At 45.3% G+C, this 20270-nt stretch overlaps 1 protein-coding gene across 1 annotated transcript; it reads right to left on the reverse strand.

Annotated features, from left to right (window-relative positions):
• Positions 1 to 18308: 18308 nt before the first annotated feature.
• Positions 18309 to 19600, reverse strand: LOC124649652. The gene has a single exon (XM_047189246.1). The coding sequence runs from the start codon at positions 19592 to 19594 to the stop codon at positions 18677 to 18679; it is 918 nt and encodes a 305-aa protein (XP_047045202.1). The 5' UTR covers positions 19595 to 19600; the 3' UTR covers positions 18309 to 18676.
• Positions 19601 to 20270: the final 670 nt, after the last annotated feature.

The following is a 20270-nucleotide window of genomic DNA, read 5'->3' on the forward strand; positions in this document are numbered from 1 at the left end:
CGTCAGTATTATGTGTGTGTGTGTTTCACCATTAATATTTATAATAACTTATCCATCGTACATGGAGTGATGTCATAATTTGAACAACTCATTGTTTTCATTTGACCAGAGCAAAATAACAATTATTAAGTTCTTTATTATAAATTCTAAGGACTAGGTAGAATGCCAACGACAAACATGATAACACTTTATTATGTTCCAGACGTGCATTATTACCATATTCCTTATTAGTCATATAGGCCATCGTATTCTTGTATTGCGTTGTATTGTATGACATCTCATACCAACCAACCTGGTACAAATACCCAAGAATTTCATTATGTGACCAAACAAAGAATACATCCATAACATGTATATCATTTATATACACCTGAGCTAGACTTTCTAATCTTTTCTTTCTTTCTGCCAATAATCTTTTGTAGTTTCTCTTTTAGGTTTCCTCATTATTCAGAAAAACACTTCAACATCAATAACTTCTAGGTTTGTTGGTCAAATACCAATAACCTTGAGGTTCTTACTTTGAAGTTGATCATCATATGACAAGTGTTCCGGATTTCACTATTAGTAACCTTTTAATATGATGAACAATTTCACTCATAATTTTATCCATCATATCATGTCGATTTTTCGAGACCATGTCTATACATGCTTGGCTCGTAAAGTTTAACCTCAGTATTCGCATGTGCAAATCTGGCTTGCACCCGTTGTATGCACACGTAGAATCTATACCTTAGTATTCGAAACGACGAGTCTTTAGCAACGGTGCATACTAAGGACGATCACTTCATGGATATGCGAATATCGTTAGTGCCCCAATAGTTGGAGGATTGGGACGCCTTGCGTCTTCAACCTTCGTACATTCCCATAAAACTTATGAGTTTATGTAGTCTCACCAAATTATATTCTATCACCTTGCAACAAGGTCTTAGATATCACATATATCTTATACCTCGCTTATTTCTGAAAACAAAATTTTCAGCTCCTTACTTTTCAAACAGATTTGAACTTCAAGTTTCACGGAGACAAGATGACTTTAGGTACTAATTGAAACCATAGCTCTTTGAATCAACAATGTGAGGTTTACTAAAAGTTTGCAATAGGACTTAATCATTTCTTGATTCTTTAACAATACGGTACCAGTCCGTAAAGTTTCTTGTCAGACTTAACATTATTTCTATCTCATTTACAAAACTAACGCATGGTAGAAAACGGATGCCGATACTACAAAATTAGTTCAAAATACTACTCAGACTATGTTTATGATAATTAGTTCATGTTTTAATCTAATTACTAATGAACTCCCACTTAATACAACATCCCTCATACTTATTAAGTGGTACACGATCCACATCCACTACACCAAAACCGATCATCACGTGAGATGATGTAGCTTCAATGGTGAACATCAACATGTTGATCATATCATCCATATGACTCGTGTTCAACCTTTCGGTTTCCGTTGTCCCGAGGCCATGTCTGTACATGCTAGGCTCGTCAAGCAAACCCAAGTATTCCGCGTGTGCAACATGGCTTACACCCGTTGTATGTGAATCGTTGAGTCTATCACATCCGATCATCACGAGATGCTTCGAAACGACGAACTATATCAACGGTGCATACGAGGGAAGAACACTTTATTATCTTGATATTAATGTGAGGGATCATCTTATAATGCTACCGTCGCGTTCTAAGCAAAATAAGATGCATAAAGGATTAACATCACATGCAATTCATATGTGACATGATATGGCCCTTTAGTCTTTGCGCCTTCGATCTTCATCTCCAAAGCACGGACATGATCTCCATCATCAACGGGCATGATCTCCATCATCGCCGGCGTAGCGTCAAGGTCCATGGCGCCGTCTTCATGGTTGTTCACCTCATGTAGCAACTATTACAACTACTTTGAAATACTACTCAACATGAAATTTAAAGACAACCATAAGGCTCCTGCCGGTTGCCACAATACAATACTGATCATCTCATACATATTCATCATCACATCATGGCCATATCACATCACCAAACCCTGCAAAAACAAGTTAGACGTCTCTAATTTGGTTTGCATATTTTACGTGGTTTAGGGTTTTCGAGTAAGATCCAATCTACCTACGAACATGAACCACAACGGTGATACTAGTGTTGTCAATAGAAAGAGTAAATTGAATCTTCACTATGGTGGGAGAGACGAGACACCCGCAAAGCCACTTATGCAATACAAGTTGCATGTCGAACATGGAGCAAGTCTCATGAACGCGGTCATGTAAAGTTAGCCCGAGCCGCTTCATCCCACCATGCCACAAAGATGCAAAGTACTCGAACTAAAGACAACAAAGCATCAACGCCCACAAACAATTGTGTTCTACTCGTGCAACCAATCTATGCATAGACACGGCTCTGATACCGCTGATGGGATTCGTAGCATAGAAAACAAAAAAATTCCTACCGCGAGAACGCAATCCAAGCCAAGATACAATCTAGAAGACGGTAGCAACGAGGGGATGAACAAGACTAACCCTTGAAGATTTCCAAAGCCTACGAGATTAGATCTCGTTGTTGCAGAAGATGATCACTTGCCGCTTTCACTAGCGCGTAGAAGATCTTGACGGTGCCACAATCGGGCAGCACCTCCGTACTCGGTCACACGTTCGGTGTTGATGACGATGACGTCCTTCTCCCGTTCCAGCGGGCAGCGGAATTAGTAGATCCTCCTCGAAATCCCGGCAGCACGACGGCGTGGTGGCGGTGGTGGTGGAGAACTTTGGCAGGGCTTCGCCTAAGCGTATGCGGGAGAGGTGGTGGAGGAGGAGAGGCTAGGGTTTGGGGAGAGGGGGTGGTGCGGCCAACTCATGGCTTAAGGGTGGCCGGCCCCCTCCCCTTGGCCCTCATTATATAGGTGGAAGCCCCAAGAGTTGTAGTCCAAGTCTTCGAATAAGACCCCAACATAAAACCTTCCATATGACCAAACCTAGGGGAAGTGGGACTCCCCCCTTTCCTTTGGTGGGGTGGCCGGCCACCATGGGGAGGAGTCCACCTGGGACTCCTCCTCCCTTAGGCTGGCCGGCCAAGGTGGGTGGCGTCCCTATGGGACTCCGCCTTCCATGCTGATTTCTTCCGGACCTTCTAGAACCTTCTAGAACCTTCCAGAAAAAATACCGGATCATTTTCAAACCTAGAAAATGACTTCCTATATATGAATCTTATTCTCCGGACCATTCCGGACCTCCTCGTGATGTCCTGGATCCCATCCGAGACTCCGAACAAAACTTCGAACTCCATTCCATATTTCCATATCTACTTAAACGACATCAAACCTTAAGTGTGTCACCCTACGGTTCGCGAACTATGTAGACATGGTTGAGACTTCTCTCCGACCAATAACCAATAGCAGGGTCTGGAGATCCATAATGGCTCCCACATATTCAACGATGACTTTAGTGATCGACTGAACCATTCACATACGATACCGATTCCCTTTGTCACGCGATATTTTACTTGTCCGAGGTTTGATCATCGGTATCTCTATACCTTGTTCAACCTCGTCTCCTTACAAGTACTCTTTACTCGTACCGTGGTATGTGGTCTCTTATGAACCATTCATATGCTTGCAAGCTAATTAGACGACATTCCACCGAAAAGGCCCAGAGTATATCTATCTGTCATCGGGAAGGACAAATCCCACTGTTGATCCATATGCCTCAACTCATACTTTCCAGATACTTAATCCCACCTTTATAACCACCCATTTACGCAGTGGCGTTTGATGCAATCAAAGTACCCTTCCGGTATAAGTGATTTACATGATCTCATGGTCGAAAGGACTAGGTAACTATGTATCGAAAGCTTATAGCAAATAACTTAATGACGTGATCTTATGCTACGCTTAATTGGGTGTGTCCATTACATCATTCACATAATGACATAACCTTGTTTTGAATAACATCCAATGTTCATGATCATGAAACTATGATCATCTATTAATCAACAAGCTAGTTATACAAGAGGCTTACTAGGGACTCCTTGTTGTTCACATAACACACATGTATCAATGTTTTGGTTAATACAATTATAGCATGGTATGTAAACATTATCGTAAACACAAAGATATATAATAATAACCATTTTATTATTGCCTCTTGGGCATATCTCCAACAGTCGCTCCCCAGTCGCGTCTCCCAAACAAAATTTCGGAAATTTAAAACTTGAGCGAGTTTCGATTAAATTCATCCAAACTTGGCATATATTACATAGATTCGAACGAGATTCGACTAAATTTAAATTAAATCTAATCTAGAAGTACTTGCGGCGGCCGGAGGTGTCGTAGTACTGGTGGGAGTTCTACATGTCGTTGGTGACGACCTCTGATACGTCTCAAACGTATCTATAATTTCTTATGTTCCATGCTACTTTTATGATGATACTCACATGTTTTATACACATTATATGTCATTATTATGCATTTTCCGGCACTAACCTATTGACGAGATGCCGAAGAGCCAGTTGCTATTTTCTGCTGTTTTTGGTTTCAGAAATCCTAGTAAGGAAATATTCTCGGAAATGGACGAAATCAACGCCCAGGGGCTTATTTTTCCACGAAGCTTCCAGAAGACCGGAGGAGATACGAAGTGGGGCCTCGGGGCGCCACCACACTAGGGCGGCGCGGCCTAGAGGGGGCCCGCGCGGCCCTAGCGTGTGGGGCCCCCGTGACGCCTCCTGACCTGCCCTTCCGCCTACTTAAAGCCTTCGTCGTGAAACCCCCGATCACGAGAGCCACGATACGGAAAACCTTCCGGAGACGCCGCCGCCAATCGCATCTCGGGGGATTCGGGAGATCGCCTCCGGCACCCTACCGGAGAGGGAATCATCTCCCGGAGGTCTCTTCATCGCCATGATCGCCTCCGGATCGATGTGTGAGTAGTCCACCCCTGGACTATGGGTCCATAGCGAGTAGCTAGATGGTTGTCTTCTCCTCATTGTGCTATCATGTTAGATCTTGTGAGCTGCCTATCATGATCGAGATCATCTATTTGTAATGTTACATGTTGTGTTTGTTGGGATCCGATGAATATTGAATACTATGTCAAGTTGATTATCAATCTATCATATCCCTATGTTGTTTATGTTCTTGCATGCTCTCCGTTGCTAGTAGAGGCTCTGGCCAAGTTGATACTTGTAACTCCAAGAGGGAGTATTTATGCTCGATAGTGAGTTCATGCCTCCATTGAATCTGGAACAGTGATAGAAAGTTCTAAGGTTGTGGATGTGTTGTTGCCACTAGGGATAAAACATCGATGCTTTGAATAAGGATATTTGTGTTGATTACATTACGCACCATACTTAATGCAATTGTCTGTTGTTTGCAACTTAATACTGGAAGGGGTTCGGATGATAACCTGAAAGTGGACTTTTTAGGCATAGATGCATGCTTGGATAGCGGTCTATGTACTTTGTCGTAATGCCCTGATTAAATCTCATAGTACTCATCATGATATATGTATGTGCATTGTTATGCCTTCTTTATTTGTCAATTGCCCAAGCTGTAATTTGTTCACCCAACATCTGTTTATCTTATGGGAGAGACACCACTAGTGAGCTGTGGACCCCGGTCCAATTTTTTACATACGAAATACAATCTGCTGCAATTGTTCTTTACTTTTCTTCGCAAACAAACATCATCATCCACACTATACATCTAATCCTTTGTTTACAGCAAGCCGGTGAGATTGACAACCTCATCTATTACGTTGGGGCAAAGTACTTTGATTGTGTTGTGCGGGTTCCACGTTGGTGCTTGGAATCCACGGTGTTGCGCCGCACTACACTCCGCCACCAACAACCTTCACGTGTTCCTTGACTCCCTACTGGTTCGATAACCTTGGTTTCTTACTGAGGGAAAACTTGCTGCTGTACGCATCACACCTTCCTCTTGGGGTTCCCAACGGACGTGTGTCTCACGCATATCAAGCATATTTTCTGGCGCCGTTGCCGGGGAGATCAAGACACGCTGCAAGGGGAGTCTCCCACATCCAATCTCTTTACTTTGTTTTTGTCTTGCTTTACTTTATCTTATTTACTGCTTTGTTTGCTGTCTATATCAAAAACACAAAAAAATTAGTTGCTAGCTTTACTTTACTTACTGTCTTGTTCTCTATATTAAAAACACAAAAAAATTAGTTACTTGCATTTACTTTATTTACCTTTCGTTTATTTCATAATGTTTCCTCTTAAGTTCACTCTGAAAGACATACCGGTAGGACGAAGGTCTATAATTGGAAGAGATAATATAGAAGATTTTTTCTCTCATGTTAGTACAGCTGAAGATTTTGAAGATAGACACTTGGTAGAACTTGCTCCTACTTATGAAATTCTTCTTGCTTCTTTAGTACACATATTGGAAACTAAATTTGTTAATCTCAATCCTATAATTCAACATATGTTTCTTACACTCTGTGATATGGAGGAAGGAGAAAAGAAAGATTTTATCTTAGAAACCCTTCTTAAAGAATTTGGTGGTGTAGCAAGAGAGGCTAGAAAGGTCTTTATTAAATATAAGATGCTTGGCTCTTTTACCAACTTTGCTAGTACCCTTGAAAAGATGGACATGGATAGAATAAGGTACACTAATAATGTTAATGATGGAGGGGAGATTAAGACATCAATACCTTGTAAGCTCCTAGGAATGCATGAAGCTCTAGAAAATAACTATGGTTGGCTTGTTCCCGAAAATTTGTTTGATGAGGATAGCAAGCCTAAGAATAATGAAAAAGGAGCCTCTGAAACTTACATAGATAAGATAAAATGCATAGTTGAGAAAACTCCGAACCCCTCCATCAATGCTTCATCTCTTGATAATACTTGATTCACACTTTCTGCGCCTAGCTGAAAGGCGTTAAATAAAAGTGCTTATGGGAGACAACCCATTATTTTACTTCTGCACTTTATTTTATATTTGAGTCTTGGAAGTTGTTACTACTGTAGCAACCTCTCCTTATCTTTATTTTATTGCATTGTTTTGCCAAGTAAAGTCTTTGATATTAAAGTCAATACTAGATTTGGATTACTGCGCAGGAATAGATTTCTTGCTGTCACGAAATTGAGCCGCCCCTGCTGTAGAAAATTTATAAAAATCTGCTAATTTACGTGCGTGATCCTCAGATATGTACGCAACTTTCATTCAATTTGGGCATTTTTATATGAGCAAGTCTGGTGCCTCTAAAAAATTCGTCAAGTTGATGAGAAAATTCATGGGCGTTCGACTGGGCCCTACTCACTTGTTACACAACAACCCGCTTTACGGACTTTTCTGTTTTGACAGATTCTGCCTTTTATTTCGCATTGCCTGTTTTGCTATGTTTGATGGATTTCTTTGTTCCATTAACTTTCAGTAGCTTTGTGCAATGTCCAGAAGTGTTAAGAATGATTATATCACCTCTGAATATATGAATTATGCACTAACCCTCTAATGAGTTTGTTTTGAGTTTGGTGTGGAGGAAGTTTTCAAGGGTCAAGAGAGGAGGATGATACAATATGATCAAGAAGAGTGAAAAGTCTAAGCTTGGGGATGCCCCGTGGTTCAGCCTTGCATATTTTAAGAAGACTCAAGCATCTAAGCTTGGGGATGCCCAAGGCATCCCTTCTTCATCGACAACTTATCAGGTCACCTCTAGTGAAACTATATTTTTATTCCGTCACATCTTATGTGCTTTACTTGGAGCGTTTGTTTGTTTTTATTTTTGTTTTCGTTTGAATAAAATCGGATCCTAGCATTCTTTGTTTGGGAGAGAGACACGCTCCGCTGTTTCGTATGAACACATATGTTCTTAGCTTTATTCTTAATGTTCATTGCGAAGGTTGAACTACTTCGTTCATTGTTATATGGTTGGAAACGGAAAATGCCGCATGTGGTAAATGGTATAATATCTTGAATAATTTGATACTTGGCAATTGTTGTGCTCATAGAGATCATGTTTAAGCTCTTGCATCATGTACTTTGCACCCATTAATGAAGAACTACATAGAGCTTGTTAAAATTTGGTTTGCATGATTGGTCTCTAGAGTCTAGATATTTTACGGTTAAGTCTGTTTGAACAACAAGGAGACGATGTAAAGTCTTATAATACTTACAATATGTTCATATGTGAGTCTTGCTTCACCGTTTTATACTTGAGTTTGCTTCAAACAACCTTGCTAGCCTAGCCTTGTATTGAGAGGAATTCTTCTCGTGCATCCAAATCCTTGAGCCTAAAACTATGCCATTTGTGTCCACCATACCTACCTACTACATGGTATTTCTCTGCCATTCCAAAGTATATTACTTGAGTGCTACCTTTAAAAATTCTATCCTTTGTCTTTACAATATATAGCTCATGGGAAAAATAGCCTTAAAAACTATTGTGGTGAAGAATATGTACTTATGTGTCTTATTTCTTAATAAGTTGCTTGTTGAGCGGTAACCATGTTTCTGGGGACGCCATCAACTTTTACCTTTGTTGAATATCATGTGAGTTGCTATGCATGTTCTTCTTGTCTGAAGTAAGGACGATTTTCATGATCATATGGTTTGAGTATGCATATTGTTAGAGAAGAACATTGGGCCGCTAACTAAAGCCATGATCCATGGTGGAAGTTTCAGTTTGGACAATTAATCCTCAATCTCTTATGAGAATATTAACTATTGTTGAATGCTTATACATTAAAAAGAGGAGTCCATTATCTGTTGTCTATGTTGTCCCGGTATGGATGTCTAAGTGAGAATAACCAAAAGCGAGAAATCCAATGCGAACTTTCTCCTTAGACCTTTGTACAGGCGGCATAGAGGTACCCCTTTGTGACACTTGGTTGAAACATATGCTATGCAATGATAATCCATGTTAATCAAAGCTAATTAGGACAAGGTGCGAGCACTATTGGTATACTATGCATGAGGCTTGCAACTTATAGGATATCTTATACATAACACATATGCTTTATTACTACCGTTGACAAAATTGTTTCTTGTTTTCAAAATAAAAAGCTCTAGCACAAATATAGTAATCCATGCTTCCCTCTACGAAGGGCCTATCTTTTACTTTATTGTTGAGTCAGTTTACCTATTCTTTCTATCTTAGAAGCAAACACTTGTGTCAACCGTGCATTGATTCTTACATATTTACCTATTGCACTTGTTATATTACTTTGTGTTGACAATTATCCATGAGATACACATGTTGAAGTTGAAAGAAACTGCTGAAACTTATATCTTCCTTTGTGTTGCTTCAATGCCTTTACTTTGAATTTATTGCTTTATGAGTAACTCTTATGCAAGTCTTATTGATGCTTGTCTTGAAAGTATTATTCATGAAAAGTCTTTGCTATATGATTCATTTGTTTACTCATTGTCTTCACCATTGTTTCGAATCGCTGCATTCATCTCATATGCTTTACAATAGTATGATCAAGATTATGATAGCATGTAGGAACTAAGCTTAGGAATTATCTTTGTTATCGTTTACCTACACGAGGGCGAGTAGGAACTAAGCTTGGGGATGCTTGATACGTCTCAAACGTATCTATAATTTCTTATGTTCCATGCTACTTTTATGATGATACTCACATGTTTTATACACATTATATGTCATTATTATGTATTTTCCGGCCAAACCTATTGACGAGATGCCGAAGAGCCGATTCTTTGTTTTCTGCTGTTTTTGGTTTCAGAAATCCTAGTAAGGAAATATTCTCGGAATTGGACGAAATCAACGCCCGAGGGCTTATTTTTCCATGAAGCTTCCGGAAGACCGGAGGAGATACGAAGTGGGGCCACGGGCGCCGCCACACTAGGGCGGCGCGGCCTAGAGGGGGCCCGCGCGGCCCTAGCGTGTGGGGCCCCCGTGACGCCTCCTGACCTGCCCTTCCGCCTACTTAAATCCTTCGTCGCAAAACCCCCAGTACCGAGAGCCACGATACTGAAAACCTTCCAGAGACGCCGCCGCCGCCAATCCCATCTCGGGGGATTCAGGAGATCGCCTCCGGCAGCCTGCCGGAGAGGGGAATCATCTCCCGGAGGTCTCTTCATCGCCATGATCGCCTCCGGATCGATGTGTGAGTAGTCCACCCCTGGACTATGGGTCCATAGCAGCAGCTAGATGGTTGTCTTCTCCTCATTGTGCTATCATGTTAGATCTTGTAAGCTGCCTATCATGATTGAGATCATCTATTTGTAATGCTACATGTTGTGTTTGTTGGGATCCGATGAATATTGAATACTATGTCAAGTTGATTATCAATCTATCTTATATGTTGTTTATGTTTTTGCATGCTCTCCGTTGCTAGTAGAGGCTCTGGCCAAGTTGATACTTGTAACTCCAAGAGGGAGTATTTATGCTCGATAGTGGGTTCATGCCTCCATTGAATCTGGGACAGTGACAACAAGTTCTAAGGTTGTGGATGTGTTGTTGCCACTAGGGATAAAACATCGATGCTTTGTCTAAGGATATTTGTGTTGATTACATTACGCACCATACTTAATGCAATTGTCTGTTGTTTGCAACTTAATACTGGAAGGGGTTCGGATGATAACCTGAAAGTGGACTTTTTAGGCATAGATGCATGTTGGATAGCGGTCTATGTACTTTGTCGTAATGCCTAGATTAAATCTCATAGTACTCATCATGATATATGTATGTGCATTGTTATGCCTTCTTTATTTGTCAATTGCCCAACTGTAATTTGTTCACCCAACATCTGTTTATCTTATGGGAGAGACACCACTAGTGAACTGTGGACCCCGGTCCAATTCTTTACATCTGAAATACAATCTGCTGCAATTGTTCTTTACTGTTCTTCGCAAACAAACATCATCATCCACACTATACATCTAATCCTTTGTTTACGACAAGCCGGTGAGATTGACAACCTCACCGTTACGTTGGGGCAAAGTACTTTTATTATGTTGTGCGGGTTCCACGTTGGCGTCGGAGTCCCTGGTGTTGCGCCGCACTACACTCCGCCATCAACAACCTTCATGTGTTCCTTGACTCCTACTGGTTCGATAACCTTGGTTTCTTACTGAGGGAAAACTTGCTGCTGTACGCATCACACCTTCCTCTTGGGGTTCCCAACGGACGTGTGTCTCACGCGTATCAACCTCCTGCTTGACGCGCTCATCGGGCTCGTCGACGGGCTCGTCCTTCACCAGGCCGCTTGGTCCTGCCTCGGCGTCGTCGGTGAGGTCCACGAGCGGCTTGCTGGTGTCGCGGATGGACATGGCGATCGCCGTCTCGAGGTCGCCCCTCCAGGCGTCCTTGTCGTTCAGCCACGCCAAGTACGCCGCTCGCAGCCCTGGGCAGTCCTCGGGGTCGTCGCTGCTGGCGAAGAGCCGCTACTGCCGCTCGTACTCCGCCAGCAGCGCCGCCTTCGACGCTTCCTCGTCGTCCTGATCCAGCTTCACCTCTGGCTTCGGGGTGAGGAGGGCGCCGCCACGCCTCTCTTGTTGCCGTCGGCTACCGCTGCTGCCGCGCCTCAGATTGACGGGCATCGCCGGCTCCTCCTTCACCACGCGATTGGGGACGGTGTAGGGCGCGGAGCGGTAAGACGAGGGCGGCGTCGATCGGGCCGGTCCTGAGGAGGAAGAGTTGGAGGAGGATGAGTACGTCCTCCTCGGCTGCCATTGCGCTGCGGGAGACCGTGGCGGTGAGGACGGTGCCACCAATCTTGGAGCACCGTTGTGGATGTCGTCGATGACGTTCTGCAGGGTGCCCGTCCCTGATCCAGCTGTTCGGCCCGCCGACAAGGCCGGTGGTGTTGCGCATCTCCATGTCGTACTGCGCCTGGATGTAGGTGCCCCACCAGGCGTCGTTGTTTTTGGCCACCCAGGTCGGATCGGCCCGCTCCTCGACGTCGAGTGCAGCCCGCCGGGCCCTGATGGCGTCCTTCCAGCGCTCCGTGCCCGGCGTCAGTGGCAATAGAACGCTTATGCCGTTCACGGCCATCTTCTAGCCGCCCCTGCTTGGCAGGCGCATGTCCAGCGGGACAGGATATCCCGCGCGGTACAGCGCCCACGCATCCTTCACGGTGAGGCTGCCGCGGCCGAAGCCGTTCGCCGCGGCGATCTTGCGGGAGGACAACGACATTGCTTGAAACGGCGAGGAGAAGATCTGGGGGCGGCGAGGAGAAGATTTGGGAGCGGCGAGAGATTGGGATGAACCGCAGGGCCTCTTAATGTACAGCGGCGGCATCGGGTGATTGCACGCAATAACACCAGCGCGGATGGCCACGCGGCCATGCACGACGAGACGCGTCCCTCCGTCGTCTGGGAAAACTGGGACGCCATTAACGTCGATTGACCAAAGGTAGGCGACGGGATTTTAGGCTTCCGAGCCGCTGACGTGTCGGTCCCGCCACGCCTTGTCTCACTTTTCGTTTTGTCCGGCGTGCCAGGAGCATCCCCTGTGTGGCGGGGACGGGCTCGGGGCATCGGACACCGTATCGGGCCGTGCCGGATAAAAAGCGGCTTTAGGGGACACGGCTGGGAACGTCTTTTTGTCCGGCGCGCCCCAAATCGCTTTGGTAGACGGTTTGGGGAACGCGACTGGAGATGCTCTTTGGGAGTTTACAAACGGAGAGGGAGGACTTGTTTGGAAAGCTTCTTCCACCTCCAAGGCTTCAACACCATAATAACTTCCTATACACTATATATACCACAACCAAAATCTAATCATCAAACAACTAGTGCATTTATGGGCTGTATATTTTAACGTTCCCTCTTATGTCTAGGCTGGATAAACATGAAGGCCATAGGCGTGAGATTAATAGGAGGCTGCAATTATATTTTTAATTAAATAATGCCTTAGCTGGAGTTTGAACTTAAGAACTCCTAGCTTTGATACCATATTAAATTAGTGCACTAATCATTCAAAAATCCTAAGTGTTCAAACGATTTAGGCTATATATTTTTAACACTATCCACTGTTTAGAACGAACTTTCCAAGTACTCCTCCTATTCTGAATTATTCTACATTCTACAAAAATGAGATAAATTAGGGCTACATTTATTAGTACTACTACTTAGATATGTGCATAATCAATTCAAGCTATATTAAAAATAATAATGTTCAATAAAGAGAACAAAACCATCTAGTTTTTAGTGTTATTGTTACCCAAACGCTAAAAAGTGCTCGGAGGCTAAATTGCTCGCTCCGGCCTCCGGTTTCTGGCCGTTGGATCGACTTGATCACAACTGTATCGTGCGACCCGTTCCGACAGCCGGTAAGTGGTCCACACTCAGCCACGTGCGGGCACGTCCTCTAGCCATCTACTTACCCCCAAATCCCCAATCCCATCCCTCTCACCACGTCGTCGCCGCCCCATCCCCTCCACCCAGCGCGGCGGCCGCCGTCCCCTCGACCTCCCTCACTCAACCTCCTACTCCGATGTGATTCCCCTTACCCCCACCACCGCGCCGCCTTCCAATCTCTGTATGCCAGCCGCCGCCCTCCTCACCTCATGCGTGACACCGTCGGAAACACATCCACCTCACAGTGTTTAGCGGACGCCGCCGCCTGCTACTCCGGCTGAAGCTGGCCGTCTCCTGCGCTGCGTGATGGAGCCGAGATGAGAGGAGCGACGGGGGACATGGTTGCGCGCTCGATTTTGTGCTCCGACGCCTGCTCGCTGGGATCGACTCGAGGCTGCCTGCTGCTCGAGGCGACCTCAACCGCGGATTCTGCTCCGTTGATGGCGACCTGGCTCCGCCCCATTTCTCCGTTATCTCCAGCGACGACACCAGCCTCCATCCCCGCCGCAGCTCACCTACTGCAGCGCCTCCGCTGTCCCATCCCATGGTGTGAGCCGTCCCGGACCAGCACACTCGGAGCCGCGGAGGCGTCCAACGGCAACCAGAGTTGAAGGAGATGACAACAGGCACCACGAATTTATCTATCCCTCATCTTCCTGGAGATCTAAGTTGTATTTTGCATAAAATATATTCTTCTCTCACACATTATATAAGTAGTGTTTGTAAACAGTAAATTATTGTTTCACATTTGTGCTAAGTTGAATACCCAATATTGCTAAGTTGCATAGTCCTAATGCTAAGTTTCCTGGACTGAGATCCGGTGCCTTGTTTAAGACAAGCCACGGATGAACAGTACCATGCCTTGCTCTCCTGGACGTTAGATCAAAAATGGACGAACAAGATCTGAGCCCTGCAGCAACATACTGTAGCGCGTGCACTGTGCACAATACTGTAGCAGATGTCCTGTAGCAAGCGCACTGTAGATAGTACTGTAGCTTATGCACTGTGTGCGTTCATCTGGCCATTGATTCTCAATCCAGCGGCAAAAAAGGGGGTCAAGGTATGGTACTGTTCATCCGTGCCTTGTCTTAAGCAAGGCACTGGATCTCAGCAAGTTTCCTACCCCATCTTCGGGCTGGATGGTCCGCCCGCCATTCTGCCCCACCCATCGTCCTAGATGTCTCACATGCCACCGATTGGTATGGCTCCAGCATCGGCCACACTCGTGTTGATAGAGATGGAGTGGTACCTCGGGGCAACACCTTTCATGAAAACCACTATTTTCTTAGTTGTATACCCGTTGGCGCTAAGTTTGCATATCCACTACTTTCTAAGTTGTATACCCGTAACCTCAAAGTTGCATACCCACTACTTTCTATGTTGTATACCCACTATTTTCTAAATTGTACACCTGTTAGCGCTAAGTTGCATACCCAATATTTTTCTAAGTTGTATATCTGTTAGTGCTAAGGTGCGTACCCACTATTTTTCTAAGTTGTATATCCGTTAGTGCTAAGGTGCATACCCATATGTGGAGTTGCCTCTATCTTCCCGAATGGCAACAACTATAACATGCGTCAAATGTAACTTAGTGGGGGAGGCATGGTTGAAAGTAAAACACCACCATTAACAAGTTGTTTTTTTATTTGAGGATGCATACATGTATCAACTGAGTTGTACCCGAAACAAGCAAAGTGTGCATGGCGAAGATGATAAGTTGTTTTTTAATAGTAAATTGTGATACCGAAGTAGGGGATGGATACAACTAAGATACCGCCAATAATACCATGTTCAAATAGTGCAGTAACTATAGCATATTCAGCTGGTGCAACCTAGTATGAGATGGTTGCAACTTAAACATCACCCACAAAAACTTCTCAAATGCGTGCAACAACTATATCCTGCATGAAATGTAACCCCATTTTAGCGAAGTTTGGAGTTGTGCACCATCATCGTGAACCTACCGATTACCATGCCTAAGTTGCCTACTAGTAGCACTAAGTCGGGTAACATCATTGTTGTAAACTTGTGAATCATTGCCATGAACGCCTACCTACCGTTGAGCCTAAGTTGTGTACTGTTTGTTACAGAATTATTTTTTTGTTGTCACTAAGTTGTTTGCCTCAAAAACCAACTTACCAACTATATTAGAAACTGCGGTAGAAACTAGTAGTGCAACGTTACGATTCTTAGTACAATGAAGTTGTTGACTGTTGTTGGTAAGTAAGTAATATCAAACTAAATTGAGTACAAAATATTCAAAAAAGTGTAAGCAACTCACTTTAGAAAGTTGTTTTGCCACAACACTAGAGTTGTTTTTCAAAAAAAAAAAAATTGCTGAAAGATATACATATGGGATCTCTATTCGAAGATGTCGTCGCGAGAGAGCCAACGGTGAAAACGGATCACAATTCTGACAAACGATCTAAAAGTTATGACTTTTTGAATTTTTCTTGCACGCAAATTAAATGCACGTGTGGATTTTTTTGAGTGATTTCCGGTTGTTTTAGGCTCCTTCCTTTTGCAGATCGGTGCTAGGTACTTTTCATAGTAGGGGTGGAGGCTAGTTAGAACTAATGGGCCCTTGATTGCTCCCTAGATGTGTCCTATTGTTAACTAAAAGCTAAAATGTAGAGTATTTTAGAACAAATTTTAAAGTTAGAATGTAGACTATTTCAGAACGGAGGTAGTACATGAGTGTCGCTCGGCTCGGGTCCTTCAAAGTACAATTCCCTACTAGCCGACTGTGGCAGCTGGTGTCTTGCTGGGTTTGGTATGTGTGCTCCAGCAGCACCAAACCAACACATGCACGGTACACAAAGGAAGGTAGTAGACACGGCAGGCTAATTGGCTAGGATACACTAAGCTAGGCACCAAAAGGGACATGCCCCACGACCACGATGTCATCGGCCATGGGTTATCGGCAACAACCGCCACCGTCCAGAATTTTTGTGAGCTTTGTTTCTCTTGTTCCGAGACATGATCGGTCGGAGGGGAGATAAAACAGGATGCCGACGGGTACCTGGACGGACCGCGAGCAGAGGATCATGCTCTCTGAAAGACGGATTAGCAGTGGGACCGGCATCTCGCTCTCTGAAAGATGTGGTGATATCTCAAAGAAACAAAAGCACAACAGTTGAAGTGATGTATATATGCGGATCGGTACTCCGTACCCACCATGGCGGGAAAGAAGGATGCATCTCTCTCTCTCTCTCTCTCTCTCTCTCTCTCTCTCTCTCTCTCTCTCTCTCTCTCTCTCTCTCTAAACGCACGAGATCTTGCACATTACAGAAGAACAAGGCAGACCTGAGAGGGAAGCCATGGAAAGTGGCTCGAATCTTATAAGGTTTCATGTGGATTTTCCAGCTGCTGAATTGCCTGAAGCTGACGGTTTCCAGGTAGCTATGTTGAAATGTAGTGCACGTGTAGGGGGTCAAACATGACAACATGACACGGCCTGTAGCTGTCTAGTTGCCTTAGCTTCTCTATCTAGTCAACTATGTTCCTCCTAATTCTGCATGGATGATCGTACTATGGCCGCTTTACCGCAATCATCTGATATCACCACACGTTCAGGGAGGAAACTCCTGTCCAGCTTTTGATAAAAAGAGATCTTGGGAGGATCACACGAGATAAACGGATAAATCAGCTGTACAAATGGATAACATCACCTGTACGATCAAGATGGGGACTCTTAGGATGGCTTGAATATCCCTTCGTAAGGTGGATTTTTTTTTTCTTTTTCGAGGAAATGCAAAAGTCCTGCTTCTTGATGCATTGATAGGAAAAGAGAGTTACGTGCAACACCAAGAAAAAGAGCATCGATCAAAACGGGAAACAGTGGGGCGATGGCTGATGCATTAGGGTCCTGAGGCACTGTTACATGCCCTGCACACCCACGTACTGTTACCGGCGACTCTACCTTACCAACTTAGCGAAGATCCTTGTTGCCCCGTCATAGACATTCCAAGAGGTTTGATGTACTTCCGGAGAGAGTATATAATAGAAACAAAAAATTCCATCCTACAACAATATGTAAACGAACCGGTAGGCAGCGAGCAGCGTACGGGCTCCAGGAGGGAGGACTTCTGAAACCCATCTAGGGTTCCATCCTCTCGCCGGTGACGCTACCGGTCTGCTCCACCTCCGGTGACCTTAGGATTTTGGAGGTGTGGCGGACCACAGTCTCTCACCGGCGGGAGATTTAATGTTACTTTTTAGGTTGTTTTTCATTGTCTTCTTCGGGATGATGTGGCGGGGCTACATCTCGATGGCAGAATAAGGTCCTCTCCGCCCTATCATCGCTCCGGTGGTTCGCCTAGTGTCAGCGGACGGCGCGTGGAATTTTGTGTCCAGCGGATCCTCGGATCCGGTCCGTCTTCGTGTTCGTCGGTGTGGTTATATGTTTAGCCCTTCCGGTTACGGTTGTCATCATTAGTGTTGGTTGCTGCTTTGTTGTATGGTCCTTTGGGGTTAGCACGACGACTTTCCGTCTGTCTATTACAACAAGCTCTACTTCGACAAGTTTTGTCCAGCTCCGGTGATGGAGGGGCGAAGACGGCGGAGAGTCTTTAGCTCGCTCCAGTGTTTGTAGTCTTCGCTAGACAGTTCAAAGATCTTTTTGCAATTTTTATTATTTTTGGTGTTTTATGTAATGTTGTTGATGATGATTAATAGATTGGTGGTCCTTTTCGCAAAAAAAATCTATCTATGAAGATGTAAGAACTTCAGATTAGATCTAGATTTTCTCGTGGAGAGTTGAGGACGTTGGAGCATTTCCAACTGCTGCCACATCGACAATCAAATTTTGTTTCTTTTTATAACAGCTTAGTAAGAAAAGTGCAGCTAACTTGGGTATGAACCGAAACATGCATCTCATCCACACGTTACATTCGAGGAAATTCAGTTATAACACGAACGCATCATACCTGTTTAAGCCATCGATCTGAAAGGAAATTTCTTCCGAAATTCTTGCGCTTCGATCGAACAATGTCTGTTTTATTGGAACCAAATTAAGAATTAAGCAAGATATATCGAAGAACAACGAAACGGCTACTACCATTTATTTAGAGGTTATATAATTTACATGTAGTAAAGATCCCTGGCGCAAACATAATCTTTACATGGAGATTTAATCTACATCGATCAAAGGAGGTTGCGGTGCATGACCGGTACTGCTTCAGTTTGCCACATTCACAGCCATGCCCGGATTCTACTCTACCTATGCTGTACATCGTTCCATTTAGCTAACTATTTCATGCCAAGGCGCCGAAGGCGGCACTTTTGTCTCTTGATCGAAGGAGGTTGCTAGCTTGCTAACTTCTGTACAGTCTTCCGTGCGACCATAAGCGATCGATGCATGGAGTGTGCTCGGTCATGTAATTAATGGTGGCGTCGCGCTGACTAGACGCGGATTGGCGCGGCGGCGCGCAGCAAGCCGCGGTTTTGCTGATCCATGGCTATCTGGCGCTGGTCGGACTCCTGGCGCTGGATGCGCAGGTGCTCGTGCTGCCTCCGGATGAAGCTCTCGGCGCGGTGCAGGAGCTCGTCATGCGCCATCACCAGCACGTCCCTGGTGCACCACCCCTGCTTCGCCGCTACGGGAGAGGACGACGACGCCGCGCTCGGGTGCGGCGGCGAGGGCGGGACCATCGACGCCGACTTCCGCATCTCCCTCCGCACGGAGACGGCCGTGTCGGCCGCGCGCCGCATCCGCGGCAGCTCCTCGCCGCCCCACGTCTCGCTCTTGCGCACTGCCACCGGCCGCGCCGCGCCTCTACGCACGATGGATTGCCACGCCGAGTCCATCGACACGTCGTCGGTGCCAGCGGGCTCGGACGCAGTCGCAGCGGCGGCGGCGCCTACCTCCTCGATGTGCTCCACCTTGACGCCGGACGTGGCCTCCGCAACGACGGCTGCCCTTGGCTTGTCCTCACCCGCCGACTTCTTGCGCACGCGGGGGCGGCCGGCCGGGTTCTTGGCTGTTCTTGCTTGCCGTGGCTGCCTTACCGAGACCAGGTCCGACGCCACGACGGCGTCCGGAGCGGCAGCAAATAGGTCAAGTTCAAAGAGGCCATCCATGGTCGCTGATACGTCGCCGCCCGATGAGGAGGATACGACCGCTCCGGTGTTGTGTCGATAGGAGAATACGAAGAGGCAGACGATGATGACGTTCGCGGTGATCCAGAGAAAGGGAGTTGACAAAAGGAGGTCAGAGGGGAGAGGCGCGGTGGGGCTGAACGAGGACGCGCCCGCCGTGGCCGACAGGACGGCCACGACCACGGCGACCGCCGCCGCCCTGAGGAGGATGGAGCAGGTCATCTCTCGTAAGAGTACACTGCGAGGGAGACTGGGAAAGGGGTGGTGTCTGGCTGTGTAAGGACTAAGGAGGAGGGAGCAATGGATGGATGGGTTCAGTCGTTTATATAAGCTGATCGAGCCGGCATGGAGTCGGTAGTGACTACTGACTAGTGACACTTCTCTAAAAAGCATAAAGCGAAATCTGAAGTTATTTTCTATTTTTCAATCACAGCTAACTCCCACACTAAAAGTTTGTAAATGTAATACATTTTGGGGCATCCCTAGATCACAGCACTCAACCCTTACAACATAGCTGCAGCTCACGTGTAACTTATAGGTCAGCAAGTAATTCAATGGTCGGGATATTTGCCTCGGCTGCAAGCCTGCAACCTATCCACCGCTGCCCTCCACCCTCACCTCCCTTACCTCTCACTACCGCCGGAGACGGACGGCGGTCCTGTAACATCCCAGGATTTGAGGTTACAAAAAGAGAGGAAATAGATGTGTGCATTGTTTTCATGCATAGAAAATCCGGGAAATTTTCGCGCTTTCAAATAAAAATGTCACAGTAAAAGTTTCACTTGAGTTGATGGAATTGAAGTAGATCATGAAGTCAAGCGCTATATATAAACCTCAATGTGACCTTTGCTAAAACCATGTTTTAGGTAGAGATGATTTGATATATGGGTTAGATCAT

The sequence above is a fragment of the Lolium rigidum genome, chromosome 4 (genome assembly GCF_022539505.1).
Source record: "Lolium rigidum isolate FL_2022 chromosome 4, APGP_CSIRO_Lrig_0.1, whole genome shotgun sequence".
NCBI lineage: Eukaryota > Viridiplantae > Streptophyta > Magnoliopsida > Poales > Poaceae > Lolium > Lolium rigidum.

What these genes read in the sequence shown, in the direction of transcription:
- LOC124649652 (XM_047189246.1), bottom strand. Translation starts at nt 19,594, where the DNA reads ATGACCTGCTCCATCCTCCTCAGGGCGGCGGCGGTCGCCGTGGTCGTG.